The sequence below is a fragment of the Xyrauchen texanus genome, chromosome 19, assembly GCF_025860055.1.
Source record: "Xyrauchen texanus isolate HMW12.3.18 chromosome 19, RBS_HiC_50CHRs, whole genome shotgun sequence".
NCBI classification, from domain to species: Eukaryota; Metazoa; Chordata; class Actinopteri; order Cypriniformes; family Catostomidae; genus Xyrauchen; species Xyrauchen texanus.
The window spans coordinates 40,717,904-40,737,213 of record NC_068294.1 but is presented as its reverse complement, the minus strand read 5'-3'; the positions used below and the strand labels follow the sequence as shown (position 1 = coordinate 40,737,213).

General features: G+C 38.7%; 1 protein-coding gene across 1 annotated transcript in view; it reads right to left on the bottom strand.

Annotated features, from left to right (window-relative positions):
- Window positions 1-3,629: 3,629 nt before the first annotated feature.
- Window positions 3,630-19,310, bottom strand: part of atrx (ATRX chromatin remodeler) — a 63,918-nt gene continuing 48,237 nt past the window's right edge. The window contains 5 exon segments of the mRNA XM_052149922.1: window positions 3,630-7,190; window positions 7,320-7,448; window positions 9,229-9,324; window positions 10,762-10,881; window positions 13,346-13,495. Of these exon segments, the coding sequence (XP_052005882.1) occupies window positions 6,966-7,190; window positions 7,320-7,448; window positions 9,229-9,324; window positions 10,762-10,881; window positions 13,346-13,495 (720 nt within the window). The 3' untranslated portion in view covers window positions 3,630-6,965.

Below are 19,310 nucleotides of genomic sequence, written 5' to 3'. Positions count from 1 at the left end.
AGTGTCATTGGGAAACTGAAAACAGTTTTCAAAAGAAAATGGATTAGAGTTTAAGTTGCCTAATGGTGCGTTCACGCCAAGTCGAAATATACAGTAATTACAAGATTCTGACTTAAGTGTTCACGTCTTCGAAGAACTCGTAATTAGAAGTTGTAATCTCTGAAATTCTTGGAAAAATTCTGACTTGAGATTCGTGACGTCATGTAAAAATAACCAACATGTAAGCAGCCTCAAGAGTTAAAGGTAGTGAACCATTTTGTTTGATATGCAATTTTATTATGCCGTTATTACCTGGAGCACTTTCTTTGTTCTTACACATTTTGCAAGAACATATAGGAGGTGAATTAATGAAGTGACAAAGGTTTTGCAGTTATCAACAGCAAAACTGTTTTGCCACAGAAACAAATAACTTCCGAGGTCGTTCCAGTTGCCATTTCATAATTACAGTAACTCCGACAAGACATGAATGTAGCAGAAGTCTATTTGAGGTTAGGTTTGCCTTAAAACACATATTGTCATTTTAAGATACGCACTGTGGTCTGTCAAAACGCTGGTCATTAATCTAAAATGAAACGTATCCATGACCCTCTTTCCAGAGAAACGAGGGTGGTCGGCACCCAAACTGGACTCAAGTCAATCTGTGAAATGTTTCTCAAAAACATCTGAAAGACCAACAGCATCACAGCAACATTCACAGAATAATCCAGCTCCCGAGAGATGTGGATGTTAGCTGATGATGTAAAAAGACAGCTCTTGGCTCAGGGAACCTGTGGGAAAGTTCTTCCTAAACAGCATGTAGAGGCATAAATCAACGGCCCACAGAAGGCGAAACAATAAAAGGGAATGTGGTGCGCTGGTGGGCGTCAAACCTGTTGAGAAGTCGGCAACACAACAATATTATCTATATAGTATTGATAACATGTAGAGTCAGAAATCCAATGTATAGTAAATCATAGCAACACAAAACCCCCATGTGAAGATTAGGACCAGCATTGACATTGCCCAAGGACCCTATAGGTTTTCAGTCTGCTTACATTATCAGACGAACAATTTGGCTTCATAGAACAATCCAGATTTATAAACTTATTCACAACCCCACCCATCGCCAACGCCTGACAACTTCCTTGGCTCGGCTGCGCTCAGATGATCAATTGTTAGAGTCGCAGCCAACGGTCTTGAATTCTTTCAGAGCGTTAACACGTATAATGTGTATTATAAAGTGTAACGCATATTCTTGGGGCATGTGAACGGAAGCAGGTTTAACTTTGGGGGGTGGATGAGGGAACAGCTGTCTAGTGGCCTGCAGGGATGTGCTGCAAAGTTAGCTGAATGGTAATCTGGGCATACGAAGGATGGGATCAACATTTCAACATCTGCAATAGTTGTAATGTTTCTCTTTTGGCAGCTTTATGCAAGCTGTGAATGCCTCGGGAGGGGGACGCAGGATGGGGCGAATGGAAAAGAGGGGGAGAAACCCTGGCAGCTAAAGAAATGAAAATAATAGCAAGGACAAGAAAACACAGCGGATGAAAGATCGAAGGAGTACAGTGGGGTGTGAAGATGGCGATGAGACTCTCAGGGATGTGACAGTTGAGAGGTGTCCCGACAAGTCGCTGCTTTGTGTCCTATCTGACGTTGTTGGTCTCATTCATTTATTCAAAGAATTGTATTAAAAATAATTTGGTGCGAGAACGGGGAAGATCCAGTAATAGGAGTCATTATACTAGCTGCTCTAGAACTGTTAAAGTCAACATGACACATCATCCGCAACCAATTTTACTTCCGTAATGTGATGCATTAATGAGCGAAAAAACTCAAATGTAGGGTGGAGCTTGACTGCACCATGAAGAGTGCTCCCATACTGCTACCCCCCATTTTTGAGGTTGCTTTTTGACCAGATATGGGGGCATTGGTCAAGTTAACCCTCAAGACATTTACATTTACATTCATGCATTTGGCAGACGCTTTTATCCAAAGCAACTTACAGAGCACTTATTACAGGGACAATCCCCCCGGAGCAACTTGGAGTTAAGTGCCTTGCTCAAGGACACAATGGTGGTGACTGTGGGGTTCGAACCAGCATCCTTCTGATTACCAGATTACCAGTTATGTGCTTAGACCACTACACCACCACCACTCAAGAGCATCTTACTGTCCCAATGGAACTCTTTTCAGAGTAGTGTCATCTTTAATTTTTGACAGGAATGAAAACGAGGCTGTGACGGACAAGCTTGCAGACTCTTCAATGGGTTGCACTGTTGTTTGAAGTGTTTTGGATCATTCTGAAAAGGTTAGTGGACAAAAGAACTCCGTTTTTGTCAAATAAGATGCGATTTAGGAGCTTAATTCAGCGCATACCACTGTATAGACCGCAAGTCAATCCGACACACTCACACAGGATTTTTTATTATTGTGCATTTCTAGGTTTTCTTTTGTAATATAATGCAACATTAAAACCCAAAGTTCATTATGAATGCATGGAGCCTAAAGGACAGCATGCATATTGTTACCCTTCTCTTTAGTCACTTGTTTTCGACATGACGCAATAGACCTTATTCATAGTAGCGCCATGTTTGATTTTTAATGGGAATGACAACGAGGCTGTGAGGGATAAGCTTACCATCTCTTCAATGGCACGCACCGTATAAATCTTTAAAAAGCACCAAGATCACATCTGATGTTCCACAACTGGTGTTGTCTGGAGTTTTTTTGTCTATGGAGTGTCCTTGAAAAGATATCTTTTCAATGTTTTGTCTGAGGAATGATCCAAAAACGTGTAAAAACAAAAACAGTACAGCCCATTGTAGAGACTATACGCCTGTCCCTCAGAGCCTCGTTGTCATTCTCATCAAAAATCAAATATGGCGCTGCGGTGAATTAGGTCTAGCATGTGCTGAATAACACATATATTTTTAATTTTGGCAGATACCTTTAACAAATACTTTAACATGCATTTAAAGGGCAGTTCATTTCAAAATGACATTTCTGTCATCACTGCTCACCCTTGAGTCTGTATGAATTTTTCTCTGCTGTGGAACAAAAAGATGTTAAGCAAAACATTTAGTCTCAGTCCCCATTCACGGTCACTGCATCTTTTTTCATTCAATGAAAGTGAATGGTGACAAACTCTCTAAAGTCATACAGAAGTGATGACAACTTTCATTTTTGTGCAAAATGGCCTTTTAAACTTGACAAGATGTATTGAAATTGTTAACAGATTAAATTATGAAAGAGAAGAACGCAGCATAATTAGTTATGATGTATATTTGTGATGAGGTGGCGGGAGTGGCCAGGCCATAACGATGGACGCCCGGCACTGAATCATCCCAATCAGCCGGGAGAGGGATAAAGGGGAGCCGGGAACGCCAGTTCGAGAGGGAGAGAATTCCTGTGCCGATTTTAGTATGAACCCCTCTCTTTTGGATAGCGGCAGAATGGACCCAGGTCTCTGCAACAGTCAGATGTTGCAGCTTTTTGATAGATAAAAAACATCTTTGTGTGGCTTTACACCTTCTGCTGTATGCGTCCGTGTACAAGAAAGAGGGCAGATATCAATGCAGAAATAATGCAAAAGAAACTAATGATGGATAAAAATAACCAAGACGTAATTTTAAATTTTACAACTCCATCCGAGTGACAGATTTTATTTGCTACACAACCTCTAACTTGAATGTGCATTCTATACTATGTGCCAATGTTTTGCATAACTGTGACAAACAATACTTAAACATTTGTACAGGTTGACAACATTTTACAGGTGTATCATTTTAACAGGTATCATGATGAATGAGCTACACAAACATTCTGACCAATGAGTGGACAGTTTGCTCATGTGACTTTTATTAACAAAATGTTGGTTCTTTTGAAATCTTGCCCTGTGAAAGTGAACCAAACCAAGAAAGTGCAACATGGTTACAATTTGAACCCGTTTCAGAACAAATAAAACAATCTACATGTCTGAAAATGCTTAAAAATAATGCTTAAGTAGCTATTTGCTATTGGTTGAAGCCGAAGTGTGTAACCTTTTCTGTCCTAAAATGCTCTCTTTACCCAGCTTAATATAGACAACTGTAAGACATTTGCAGGTCAACTTTCTTGAAAATTGTTACCACTGTCTCTGTGGCACTATAAAACTTTTCTGTTTGAGCGACACGTCCATATGGACACAATAACATTGACTCAACAAATGGAGTGAGTTGGGGCGGAACCATGTTCAATCAACAGCAGACGGGTGTGTATTCAGGGGCCGGTTGCATAAACATAGCCATTAACTTAAGACTGAATCTAACAATTAGTTTGACTAGCTAAAGACGCCATAGAAAGCCTGTTGCATAAAACAAGCTCACAGTTGTCTTTAGTAAGACAGTCTAATTTGCATTGCATTGTGGGAAAAATAAGACACTGAACAGCTTAAAAAAAAAAAAAATGGCCGACAGTGGACACTCAATAAATGTTTTATTCACTGAGAATATTTGCTTAGAGGACTACAGTGCTTCAAAATTTATTTTAATGAACACATTTAGTGATTTAACCCAAATAATTAAAAACACAACATTTTGTTACCATTTTTGAAGTCAAAGTCTTCAACCAAGTCTCAACTCGAACCCCTTTCAGCCCCCACTAGCTCAGCTGACAGTTATTTTCAATGGCAAAATGCAATGTAAACAAAAGTTAGCCTGAGGTGTGCTGTCTTACATTTTGGTCTTTCGAAGACTAACTAGTAAGACTAGTCTAAAACAGTTTTATGCAACCGGCCCCAGGAAGCTGTTTTTTTTCTCCCCAATTTGGAATGCCCAATTCCCAATGCGCTCGAAATCCTCATGGTGGCATAGTGACTCCAGGTGGTGGAAGACGAATCTCAGTTGCCTCCACGTCTGAGAGAGTCAGTCTATGCATCTTACCATAGGGCTTGTTGAGCACATAACCTGCGGAGACTTGGCGCATGCGGAGGCTTCACGCTATTCTATTCGGCTTCCACGCACAACTCACCACGTGCCCCACTGAGAGCAAGAACCACATTATAGCGACCACGAGGAGGTTAATCCAACGTGACTCTACCCACCCTAGCATCCGGGCCAATTTGGTTGCTTAGATTGGATTCAAACTCACGACTCCAGGGGTGGTAGTCAGCATCAATACCCGTTGAGCTACCCAGGACCCCAAGGAAGCCGTTTGTAAACAAAATTTTATTTATTAAATTCTGTTTTGGGGCACAGAAATTACACTTCAGTTTAAAATTTTAGCCTAGGGGCCTTTTTACATTTTAAACTATTAAAAAAATGTCAGTGAGCTGACTGAAATGAGACTTGAGGCTGGACAGCTGTAAACTGGGCCTAAAATGTTTTGAGATTTGTCCACTTCAACCACATTCGGAGGTGGTAAAAAAATAAAAAAACATGTAAATGCTTAAACGTTCTATCGAGAGCTTCCAAAATCATAAATCACACACCCTCCCCTCATATCACAAGTGGTCAAAAGTAACATATTACGACCAGGTTTAAAAGGTTATGACTCTCGCCTTTCTACTTGAGATCGGATCACCAGCGCATCTTAACAGGGCCAAGGTGACTGTCATTTTAGAGGTTACCAAGACAAACATTAGGAATAACATGCAGTAATGAATTATGCAACATGGGACCTGAAACATTAATTAACATCAATAAGTATACATAATGATTTATAACTGACTTAAAAACTTACTAGTATCAGTATTTGAATCAAGTCAGGGTGGGAGAAATTAATAGTTATGGTTCATTCAGAGACCTCAGAGTGTACACTGCACTGCTGCATCATGGGTTGGGTGTGGCACATATTAACATGAACAAGAAAAGATCCAAATATTCTAACACAATGCCAAAAAGTAGTCCCCCCCGAAATACAAAAAACAAAGCCAAAGTAACCAAGAAGATACTTTGATACTTTGAGAAAGCACCACCAAACAAGTACTGCATGTAGCTGATCTTTTGGTCACTTTATTTAAATGTGATATTAAATACTAAGTAGCAGAATTTATTAATGGCAGAAGTTTATATAATAACATAAGAACATTTTCAGAAGGGAAAAAAGTTCCTATACATTTCCGAATTACCTCCTGTGTATATCAAAGGGTTTATGGCTGCCAATGAAAAACATCAAGTTTAGCATTCGAAGCGGAGATGTGCCCAAAACAAAAAAAGAAAAAAAAAAGAATACAACCTATCAGATTAGAACAGGTTGAACCCCAGTTAAACCGCACAAACATGTACCAAACTCCTGTTGCCAGACACCGGCTCAGGCGTGAACCCAACGTGAATGGGGAAACGAACCAAAGAAAAAAGAAAAAAAAACCGTACTCACAACAATATGCTAGGCAACACTACAACGAGAAATTTGATGTTACAAAAGTCCAGAGGAATTCAGCAAGCAGTTTAAACAACACAGACATTCCATAGCATGAATAGCAACAACGAGTTTAAATACCTAAAAGAAGAATAGAAAAGGGGTTTTAAAACGTCAGAGGAGATCTAGCTGCATGATATAAGGCCATTTAACTTGACTTTACGCTTTTAAGGTGTCTGTCGCAGTGTCTCTGGAGCACTGGCTATCACAACACCGATGACAATCCACTACTATTAACACAGAATGTGTTTTTACTGGGGCAAAATCTCTATGGAGTAACACTATGGTCCCTCTTCAATCACGCTGTTTTCCTTGCAATATAATTATTTATATATGCACAGCCCTTATTTAAGGGGAAAAAAAACCTGCAATGCCTAAAAGCATTTGGGGATTTGTCGTCTTTAATCTTAAATAAAATACATCAGAAAAAAGAAGAATTAAACTTGAATAACATTAAGGCTATATACATAAACTGCACTGCTAAAAACCCCTTTTCACAAAGTCCCAGGATCCCCTCTTGCAGGTGTTCTGGCCGTCTCAGTCCAGCCTTGGGAACACAGAGGGGCGGTAGGGTCGAGCAGAGGCATCTAAAGGCCCTTAGATGGGCCGGGGTTCTTGCCCATCTGAGAAGAGGGAAGGCCTTGGAGCGCCCCAAGCTGCTGGTACAACCCGAGCAGATCCATTTGATTCATGGGACCTCCGAGGCTGTTCTGCATGGCCAGCTGGTTCAACAGTAGTCCCTGTCTTGCCATGGCCATCTGCTGCTCCTGGACCTTACGGTTGGCGATCACCTTTTGCACATACATCATCAGCTGGAGAAAAGCAAAAATTTTTCTGTTTTTAGATCTCACACACTTTTTGTCCAAAGAATTCCTAAAGAAAGTGAGTAAATGACAGTATTTTCAAGTCACAGAGAGAAAGTGAGTGATGAGCAAACATACCGTTTGTTGCTTGCTGAGGACATCCCGGTAAATGGCCTCCCTGCGACTGATTTCCATCTCTTGGCCGGCCTGCCTCCCAAGAGCCATGGAATGAGCCTGGGACTCTTGTAGACTCGGGTTCTCCTTCCACTGCCAAAAACAACACACCTGTTACACCAGGTAGACCTCAACAAACAAATGCTCACACACTCATTACACGCACACATATTTCGTAGTCAAGAACTCAGTCCAAGCTTAGTAATGCTTATACAGCAAACTATACATATACAACTATACATTGCCAGAATAAGTGCATACTAATAAGTGTGAGCGTAAAATACATTACACTATAACGTTACATTTTCTGAAGAAAATGTGAGTGGTGCTTCAAATGCCAAAATCGGCACCACAATGCACGGGTGTTCTAGGTGGTTGTGGGGGTGTTCTGAGTGACTGATTACCGCTCAAGTCAAAACAGCCTATTCTCAAGTCTTTATGATCTTCTGTTCAAGTCTATGGGAATTGTAAGGCAAAAAAGGCATAGTGCTTCACTCCTCAACCAATTGCATTATTTGAGGTATCATTTATGTCTGCAACAAATATACTGTGGGCCAAAGTTGAATACTTGGGGTTAGGGATTTCAACAAACTCCAAGTATTAGCAACAGTAATAGCGATACTTGTCACTACAGCTGCAACTAACGATTACTTTGATAATTGATTAACCTTAAAATATTTCTTTGATAAATCGGCAAAAAAAAAAAAAGCAGCTCATTTCATATATATATATATACATACATACATATATACACACACACACAAACATACATACACACACACATATTATACGCACACATATATTATACACATCGATTAACATTTAATTAAAAATTACAAAAATGTATGCTATACGTTGTGTACATAAAAATTTTTAAATATAATTTTTACAATATGCATGTAGTTTTTCAAAATAATTAAAAGTCTTAATGCAAGACTTCAGGTGCTAAACATACAGGCTATAGTATGTGAATTTTTATATCTAGTAATGAGTCACATTTTAGCTTTTTAAAAACGTACAAAACCCACATTCAATTTGACCAAACTTCTGCATAGACACTGTAGAAGTCTATTTGTTAACTTCTTCAATATTACAGTATTTACACTTATTACGCATTTTGTTAGTTGTTTATATGCATAATTTGTACTATTTACAAGTATTTATCTGGAGTTTACATTGATGCGTATAGCAGATGCTTAAACTGTACTGTCTCTTTAAGAGCATATCTCAGAAGTGTTGGAGGAGTTGCACGGATTCTTCAACCCATCCATGCTTTGAGTGATTAGAAATTGTTTTTTACTTCTAGTGCAACAAATCTCTGTAAATAACAGAAAACTATATTCAAAGACAGATTTATTCAATTATCTTTGTACAGTGGCCTATTGAGGGATCTCTGCGCTAAACTACTCTGCCACACACAGCAGATGGCCCACATTAAACTGAATGCTTATGATCTTTGAATTGGACTCTCGTTCTGTACGTTAGACAAATTAGGTCGTCATTTTTTCTGCTTCAGCTCGTCTCAAACCAATTTAATCACGCAAACCCATTTTTCACTACTGTTAAATGATGTCACAGACAGAATTTCTCAGTGCATGCCACACGTATCTGACTAATCGATAATAACATATCCTGTTAATTATTTTCATTATCGATTAGTTGTTGCAGAACTACTTGTCACTATATAATTTTTTTTTATAAATGTTCTGTGATCGTCGGCTATTCGTGACGGCTCACGCAAGCATCACTAAATCTGTAAAAGTACAGTCCTTAGCATGAACATTGGAGCAGTGCATGTTCAGCCATTCTGGTCAAGTGCCTCACTGTAGGGATCACAGTGACCCCTCACGCCCCCTTCTCTCCCATCACTCACCACCTGCCCGAGGATGTCCTCCAGAGACTCCCTGGGCACTGACTTCAGAGCGTTGGTGGCCTCCAACACCTTCTGCCTGCCCTGATTAATCAAATCCTTGAACGAAGAAGGGAAAAAAAAAAATGTGTTAGGGCGGAAAGACACTAGGGCTCTATTAGGGGCCATTCACACAGAATGTGTTTTTGCAACCATCTGCACTAATTTTAAACCCTTTATAAAAAATTTAAATTTTTTGTCAGCATCTCACGCAAGATTGCAATGTTTAAAGAAGCCATGTCAATTTGAAAAGGACTTCAACTTTTGAAAATGCATCTCAAGACACATGTATTTTATTACATTTGCTGAGCAGCTTCTAGCTTTTTTAATGCAAGCATGTGTTCGGTCTGAACAACCTTTAAAACACAGGGCTCCAGACTGCGACTAAAATGGTCGCAAATGCATCCAAAAATAATTGATCACGACAATAATTTAAAATTTAGTTGCCATTGGCGACAGTCGGGTTGTGTGCGTTCATATGTTGTTTTATCATATCATCTTGTGAGTTATAGAATACATCTTCAGAGCGCACACCAGTGAATACTTTTCAGGGTGTGAACTCAGGAGCTCCGGTTAGCAGTTTGACTGTCACTTTCTCAGCGAATCATCATAACTGTGCAGAGTGCAGATATTTCAAAATAGGAGTCCCATGTGTATTTCAGGCTTAATTTTATATAAAAGTCCCGCACCACTAAAATATATAAATATATAAACATATATATATATATATATATATACATATATATATATATATATATATATATATTTATTATACAAACATGTGTACACACACACAAATGCAAATCTTAACTCTATATACTGTTTATTAAACCTCAGATTAATGGGTTCAGTCATCTTCCTTATCTTCTGCTTTCTATCTGGTTTCTGAACAACAAACTAAATCGAGCAACTATATGATTTGTTGACTAATAACAGCCATTTGGCTCCTTAATGTTTCAGTTAAGAAACCAGTGGCTCCGAAGTAATTTTTTTTTTGTCTGGAGCCCTGAGAAAGGATTTTTTTCAGCATCATACACTCAAAAGTAGGATTATGATGTCTTCTAAGATACTTTGTTGTGGCCAAATTCTAAGGTAGCGTCACATATATCCAGAATTAATTGCTAAGCTCAGTAAAACAATTACTACATGGCCAACAATACATATATTTCATTCAATACTGATGGACAAACTCAATTAAAATAAATCGTGAGTCACGCAGAGTTTCTGTGTTCAAAATCAGTCACTTATGAGGTTTGATTTCAGTTAAGATGTTGCATATATAGGTAGTAGTCAGCAAGGCAGCTCACTTACTTGATTTAACAAATCCAAAAAGAAAACAACATCCCTGAATTTAATCTAACAGCATTCTGGGCACAAAAAACAAAGCTCAACTGCCTTGGCAAAGTGCCAAGCCAACTGTCGGTGCCTTAGGACACATGTCACAATTAGCTGACGGCTCGAGGAATGTGAAAATTGCATGTGGTGCTCATTACTGACCTCCAGCTGTTGGTTGGACATTGAGGCCAAGGCAGCCACGTTGAAGGGGAAGTAGTTGCTCGGTGCCGTTCCCATGGCCATTTGAGAATAGGACGGCTGGTTGAAACGCATGGTCAGACCCTGAAACGACAGCACAGCAGGTATATCAGCTGGACAGACCCAAAGAAACTTTACTTAACGAGATGAGGTCAACGAGAAAGACTAAAATGATGAATAATCTTCAAAATCACAGTTAGGCTTTGACAGATGAGTCACTCTCCCATTGCACTTGATGTAGGGTAATCAAAGTATTGCTTTCCAACTTAATTTTCCACTTGATTTGCAACTTTGACATGATTTGTCTACGATTTATGGTGAACGATTTATTCCCAGCCAATAAATCACTTGCGTATCCAAAAAATCCTGATGTGCACCCATTTGAACCTCTGTTAGGGTCCTGCCCAAGCTGTGTTTGTCTTACTGATCTAAATAGAGCGTTCTCCTGCTGAAGGTCAGCAAGACGGCAGTGTTTGTGTGTAAATGAGCTACCAAGGCAGATGCAGTCATTCTTGCCCTCTAATTGGGTCCCTGGTGCACGCATCTCGTAAACACACTCCACAGCTGAGTGTCTGGTGTTCAGACCTGGCACGAGCAGGTGCACAGCAGAGATTGTGGCATGGTTCACAGCTGCACCACAGACTGTAGGACAATATAAACGGACACTCATTTAATCTCAGTGGGTGTTTTCAACTAAGTAAGGTTTCTCCAATCACTGAAAGTGGCAGCTTAAAATCCACTTTAATAGGTCTGACAACGATAATGGTTTTAAGCAACCAAATTAGACAAAAGTCTTCAAATCTTAAAATACACAAATGATTGTAGCAAAATGATCAAAAGCAGGCGAATTCTTTATGCGCCAATATCTAATGCTATAGATATAAAAGATATTTCATTATCAGACTAAAAAGACATTAACGTCTTTAATGAGAGAATGAACTACAGTCCCATGAAGCACTGCAAATGACGCAATCAAATTAAAAGTGATGGTAAATCTAAAACTACTGACTTACTGTTGTATAGAAGCAGTACATTTAATTTTATTGCAAAATATTCAGATATATGCAAATACATAAGTAGTTTGAGAGTGTAGAGAGACCGATTCGATTACGTCATTCACAGTGTGTTATACAAGCGAGTGGTCATTACAGAGCTCGTTTTGACTGCTTTGTTGGACGCGATTCTCTGATTGATTGATCTTTAATCAGCAGGATCATTGGTAGCGTTTAGTTCTTCACCAGAATTTCCGCTAAAGAGTTGTTCAGCCATGATGTCAATTTGTAGGCAAACCCGGAAGTCTAATTCACCACGGGTTACCTTGAGACTTCACTAAGGGTTTTTATAATGGGGATTTTGAACGTATAAGTAAAATGAGGTCTGTGGTAAACATTACTTGATGGTACGTTGACGTTTTGTTCTACAACATAAGTCACACAAACGTGAATTCTGAAGCCGCCGTGTGTTTTTTTTTGTTTAAATATGCAATTCAATACGCCTTCAAAATACACATTTGAGGTATGAAAGTGTGTCATTTATGTTGTAGAACAAAATATCAACGTATCGTCAATTAATGTTTACCACTGTCCTTACTTTACTCACGCTTTATAAAAACCCACAGGAAAATCCAGAGGGAAGCCATGGGGAATTCTCTAAAAATGAAGATGAAATAACATGAACTGATGGCTTCAACAGATGCAATTAATAACCTTGAAGCTCACAGTAGGTCTGTCTTTAAAGGTTTATAAGTTACGGTTAAAAAAATAAATTAGTGGAAAAAAGAATCAGATTTTTTACTTGGGAATCCGACAGTTGCGCTCTTTTGCTAGTTGACTGCAGCGATGTTTCCCAGAAAATCAGACAAGTGCAACTGAAAAATTAATAATGGTGAACTTGCAAAGCCAGGAACCCACTCTCTAACTAGGCATTTCTCTCCCAATATACACCATTAATGAGCTGCTGACCTGCACGACTGGAGGCTGAAGAGTCTCTAATCTGAAGACAAAGACTCTTGTTGTTTGAGTACTACAAAGGGTTCCAGGACTGAGTACGGGTATAGACACAGGATCTTAGCCATCATTTGGACCCACAACACTGCTTGTAGATTTACGTAAGGAAATTATTTTGATCCACTGTACTAAATTTTTCATAAAAGGTGTGCTGCAGTGGGTCTAGGTATTAACCATTACCACCCTATTAGAAGCAACAAGGCTTCTTGGTAGCTCCCAGTGGTTTTACGCAGCTCTAAACAGAGCTTTATTATTTACGAGCAGCTATACTTTGAAGCTTTTGTGGAATTTTGTTCATGCAAGCACATATGCATGTAGTTTAGCCTCATTAAAAGACCTCTCTCATGTTCATGTGTGTCAGTTTTATCATTTAACCTAATATTTGCTTGAATGGCAAATCTGTGATTTGAAAACTTGATTTGTTTTCAAGATTAGAGCAAGATATAATAATGCCGGTCATGGCATTTCATATGATATAAAGTACTTCTCCAAACAAACTGCACATCTGTTGTCATATAAAATGTGTTTGTGTGGCTTCAGACCTTCTTCTCTGCCTCGTATTCAGCCCAGGCTGCTTTGCGATCTTCCTCACTCAGTGCCTCTTCCTCCTTGTGGTCCAGCAAGGAGTCATGCTCGTGGTAGCCGACGATTTGATCTTTGAAACTATGCAGCAATTCAGCCAAGACAGGATCCTGGGACAGGAGAGAGAGATACAGGTCAAAATTCACACATCAATACACATCTGTGACCTCCTAAAGATCGCAGCCAAGAAACAAAATTACAGGTCAACTCAACATAATCAACAACAAGACAACCATTCTTTCCGTGGCCTACCAAGGAAGAGGAAGCAAAACACACACCCTCATCCTCACACTGGTTTATTTAAATAACTAAAACAGATATAAAAAAAACAAAAACGCAATTAGCTGGTAGTTCAAGGCAAAAAAACTCAAGTGAAACAGCCTCAAAAGTTTGCATTCACAAGGGACATATTTAAAATAATTTCAGTGGCTTTCATGCAATGCTGGTCTCCATGACAACACTGTTATTGAAAACAATACCTGAGCGGAGCACAATTGACATCCAGACCTCGTACAAACATGGTTTAAATGACTCTGTATAGCAAATGTTTTCTTTTCTTTCTCTCGCCTGCGCTTTACATTAAAAAGGTCCTCGAGAACTGGAACCATCTCCAGCATACTGCTGGAACCTGAAGACAGACGGGCGATAGTTATTTCACCACCTCAATGAGCAGCGACAAAAATGGCAATGCTTCAATCTAGATTAATCATGAACGTCGCAACATTAAAAAAGAAACCCCTCATATTTAAAAGGAATTTTTTTTCAGATTTAAAACAAGTGATTATAATGTGTTAGATCAGAGCTGCCCAAACATTTTTCTGCAACGGACCAAAAATCAAACTTTATTGAGGAGCGTAAACCAAAAGTAAAAATACCTTTTACAAAAGCAAATTTTTCCCTAATCTTATAAAATGACTCATCCTTTTATGTCAAATACTTCTAAATTAAACAATTAATAAAATCTTTAAATGGAATGTCTCAACAATTAAAAAAATTGCATGATGTGCATTATTACTAAAAAAAAGTTTTTCCTCATTCACATTTTTCGAAATATTTTGGCAATTAAATTAACAGCCTACAAAACTGATGCACAGACATGGAGTAGATGACAGCATTTCTCCAGACTTGATATAAGTTTATAAAAAAAACTTGCCAGTTTAATAAAACAATGCAAAAATAAACATTGAACATTAGTCAGAGACATGATTCATACACCAGAAGACGTTAATATTCTGTAAAAATATTATTGTATCATGAATAACTTAACATCTAGGCTTTTTAACACATCCAGATATTATTTTTGTTTATATTAACAACTACATTGTAGCATTTAGTAATTTTAGAGTGGGAGCACGACGCCGAACTCAGGCGGAGCGTGAAAGCGGAGTACGCGTCTGGGAGAGTTTATGGCGCGAGCATCTACCACTGACTTGGCAACAACTGCACAGGGGATGACACAAAACAAATATTGTTTAGCAAACATTCAAAATGAAGATAGCAAATGGATATATTTGGAATTATGCAAGATTGCAGATAAAAAAAATTTGCGCACACGTTAATTTCGGACCCTGGATGGAACTCACTTACGGCGAAGCAAAATAAAGCCATTTGAATGTCAAATTAACAAGTTTAGAAAGGTTTATGCATCTGTAACATCTTCCTCCTCATTGTGCGAGCTTACACTAAATTCAACAAGTGCTCTAGCGCGCTGCTGACTGCTGCATGAGAGAGAAAAGAGAGAGACTGAATGGATTTACTCATGCAGTTTATTGAAGTTTACTGATTTGTTCATCAGTTTCTAGTCCTTTACTAATTCGCAACTGCACTGTAAAGTGAAAAGTGTGTGGGAATTTTCAGAATTCTGAACGTTGAACTCGCAGGAATTATTGAAATTGTGCGCAATGCCCACAATTTTTCTCTATATTGATCATCCCTTCCTGGTAGCCTTGCATGGTTCACATAAAAGTCATTGCATTGTCATGACAGGAGTCAACATATTACATATAACTTTGCACAGAAATGATTAAATTATTTTAATACACTAGCCTCGTGTTAAACAATGTGTCGTCATGTCGCTATAGTTTCGATAATGTGTGTATTTTAATGTTTATCAGAGTACAAATCCTTTGAAGAGGTGCCATTCCATCTCGAGTCGAGCACTAGGCATTTTAAGTGTACTCTTTTGCGTGCAAACCTATACGGACATGTTTATCGCACTACGACTGCTTTGTGATATTCTTTTAGCACAATTAACTCCAGGCACATTAGCTAATGATGAACTGCACCATGCGCACGAGTCGTACAGGAATACCAAAAACCAAAAGTATACTTTGGCCTCGAGTGCGTTACTGTAAACTTAAGTTGTATTGATCCTGAAACATTAGTTTAAAAATTGCCAAAAGAAAATCGCAGTGCACAAAGATCGGATAAAAAGAATATAAAATGAACAAAACGAGCAAAACTTGATTATCCTCCAAAAAAGCTAGATAGGTAGCAGTAACAGAGCCATGCTTTCTGCATTACAGCAGAGTGTAATGTAAAGTTCTGCTACAGATCCGTCTTATATCAAGACTTTTTAGTTAATGGCTTTGAAAGCTGGAAAATAAAAACATGTGGTGAAAGCACAGCACAATCACGCCAGGCCTGGCCCATCCCCTTGAAAGGCCCAACTGGTTGGGCGAAGGTCATTTCTGGCTTAAGTCGCTAAATTAAAACATGGCTAGAAGCTGCCATGTGAAGAACACTCTACGTCTCATAGAACTCGTGCAGAAGACTCAATGGAAAACTTACAGCAGATTGCTGAGATGTGATTAATTTACTCAATGTTTACAGGAAAAGTTGATCTCTTTTTGTTGAAAGTGTGCAGAAGACGAGGAGGGATTAAAGTGCAAGACGAGTGTCTCTGGAGCGAAGGCAATTAGATGATGAAGCTGTTGTTTGAGTCTCAGGCAAGCACATTTCAAACATTCACTGCCATCAGAGTGGTAACCGGGGCTTGAGCTTATCTGAACATTGTCCAATTGAACCGGGTAAATGGGTCACAGAGCCGCTGGGTCAAATGAAGCCGCAGCCATCCAGGGGAGCAGGGAATGTTGGGATTCCTGATTAATCTCCAGGCTGGAGCTTCGCGGGTGGTCTCGTCGGTCTCTGTAACCTACCAACATGTGCATCTCGACCAGAGGCACTAATGAAGGTAACAAGAACTCCTGCATTGTCATAATGTGAGCTAACCCCACGCATAATAATGGCTTAGGGAAACGCTATCATTTTACTCCTGGGATTGGAGGGGGGGTTTGTTCAGACTCTTGAAAGAAAGAGAAAAAAAAGCAGAGTGCAGATTTTTTTTTTTTTATAAGAAATGGGGAGTGGGGATCCCACTGGAACTCAAATAAGGGAAGCATTTTGCTTTTGATCAAAGTGTGCAGGTACCCAAACCAGACTGCCACAGGGCTAAATACAGCCCCAGGTGAGGAACCGTCTACCTGATTGCAAGAGTCACAACACAGCACTTCAACCTGACTTCATATTACTTGGATATAGTTTACAGAAAAATGAAAGTTATGTTTTTATTTACTCATATCGTTTAAAACCAGTATGACAAACCTCCTTGGAAATCAGGAGATTTTAGGCAGAACGTTAGCCTCATTCACTTTCATTGCATCTATTTGCACGATTAGTGAATGGTGACTGAACATTCATCGTAAAATCTTGGTGGCTTATTCTACCCATGTTTTTGTATTTAAACAATATCTCAACGCCAATACCCTTCTAGCAAAATGGTCTTTAATTTTGCCTCAACAGTCCTTAAGTACACATGCAGTATGATTTAGACAATTAAAATTGAGCTACAGCCTGCTTTTGCGTAGTAAAGATAGTCTACATTTGTCTGTCAAAGTATATGAGTGATTCTCACAAAAACTGGTCAAGAAAATGCATAGTCAAGTCCAGACATTTTACTATTGCCATTTTATTCACTCACTCACTCCACAGCATTTACAATTGAGACCAAGCAGGTAATCAAACAGCAAGGTAGCACCCAATATGCCATTGTCACCTGCTAAAAATCTAATGTTTGAAAGTCACAAAACTTTGGTGGTTTACAGGATTTCTTTTTGCTATAAATTCCAAGTACTCTGAAGTACTCGTCCCCATCCATATAAGCACAACAGTGTAAGCCAACATTTTCAGGCTTCTTGGTCCCGTAAGTATCTTTACTATTTATTTTTTTATATAGGGTTTTTATTAAAATGATATGAGGTCTAAGCTATTAATACATTTAATCTAGTTTTTCACGATTCCTGACATTTAAATCATAGAAAACATTCCGTCTTAGGTCAGTTAGGATTCATTTATTACCAATTTATTTCAAGAATGTGAAATGTCAGAATAATAGTAGAGAAAATGATTTATTTCAGCTTTTAATTCTTTCATCACATTCCCAGTGGGTCAAAAGCTTTGTTATTATTTGGTAGCATTGCCTTTAAATTATTTAACTTGGGTCAAATGTTTTGGGGATCCTTCCACAAGCTTCTCACTATAAGTTTAGGCCCATTCCTCCAGACAAAACTGGTGCAACGGAGTCAGGTTTGTAGGCCTCCTTGCTCGCACACACTTTCAGTTCTGCCCACAAATTCTCTTTCAGATTGAGGTCAGGGCTTTGTGATGGCCACTCCAATACCTTGATTTTGTTGTGCTTAAGCCATTATGCTACAACTTTGGGGGAATGCTTGGAGTCATAGTTCATTTGGAAAACCCATGTGTGACCAAGCTTCAACTTCCTGGCTGATATCTTGAGATGTTGCTTCAATATACGCACATAATTTTCCTTCCTCATGATGCCATCTATTTTGTGAAGTGCACCAGTCCATCCTGCAGCAAAGCACCCCCACAACATGATGCTGCCACTCCCATACTTCATGGTTGGGATGGGGTTCTTCAGCTTGAAAGCCTCACCCTTTTTCCTCCAAACATAACGATGGTCATTATGGCCAAAAAGTTCACATTTTAAGAAGAGGACATTTTTCCAAAAAGTACGATCTTTGTCCCCATGTGCACTTGCAAACTGTAGTCTGGATTTTCTTATGGTGGTTTTGGAGCAGTGGCTTCTTCCTTGCAGACACGTCAAGAGATTTGCCCTCACTACAAATCACCATGGTTTTACTACAGTAACCATAGTTTAAACATTGGTTTAAACTAACAAATAACATGGTTAATGTCATGGTTACAATACAATAGTAAAATCAAGGTTACTATATGGAAACTACAGTATTACTGTTGTAAAACAATGGTTAATTGTATCAAAACTAAAATTTCTGCCAACAATGGTGACAGCAGTCATCGTTACTTCAGTCATGGCTACTACAATATTACTATAGTAAAACCATGGTTACTATAATATGGCTACTACAGTATTACTACATAAAATCATGGTTAATTCAAATCAAAACCATGATTTCTGCTAAGAAAACCATGGTGACAACAATCCTTGTTAGTACAGTCACGGTTACTACAATATTACTATAGTAAAACCATGGTACATTTTTGTTAGGGTCCTTAAACTAATTACTAACTCAACATTTTAACTTAATACCTACATTATTACGCCACATGCACTTTATGTTGCCACATCAACAACGTGCATTTCAAATTTAACTCAACGGACAAAATGAATCGTGTATTTAAAATTAAGTGGTGCAACGCAACTCAACTTAAAATAAAATGTAGATCAACAAACCACGAATTAGCTCTAAACTCTGCATAATGTAATCCTTATTGGCGCAACCCACCCTGAATTTAAACTTAATGTTTTTGTAAACATACCGTAGCAATGGACGCATTATTGGACGGTTGAACACTATCTGCCTAACATGACATTTTTAAATTGCCCTGATTATCGACCAATTAAAAGTTGACAGCAACAAGTAT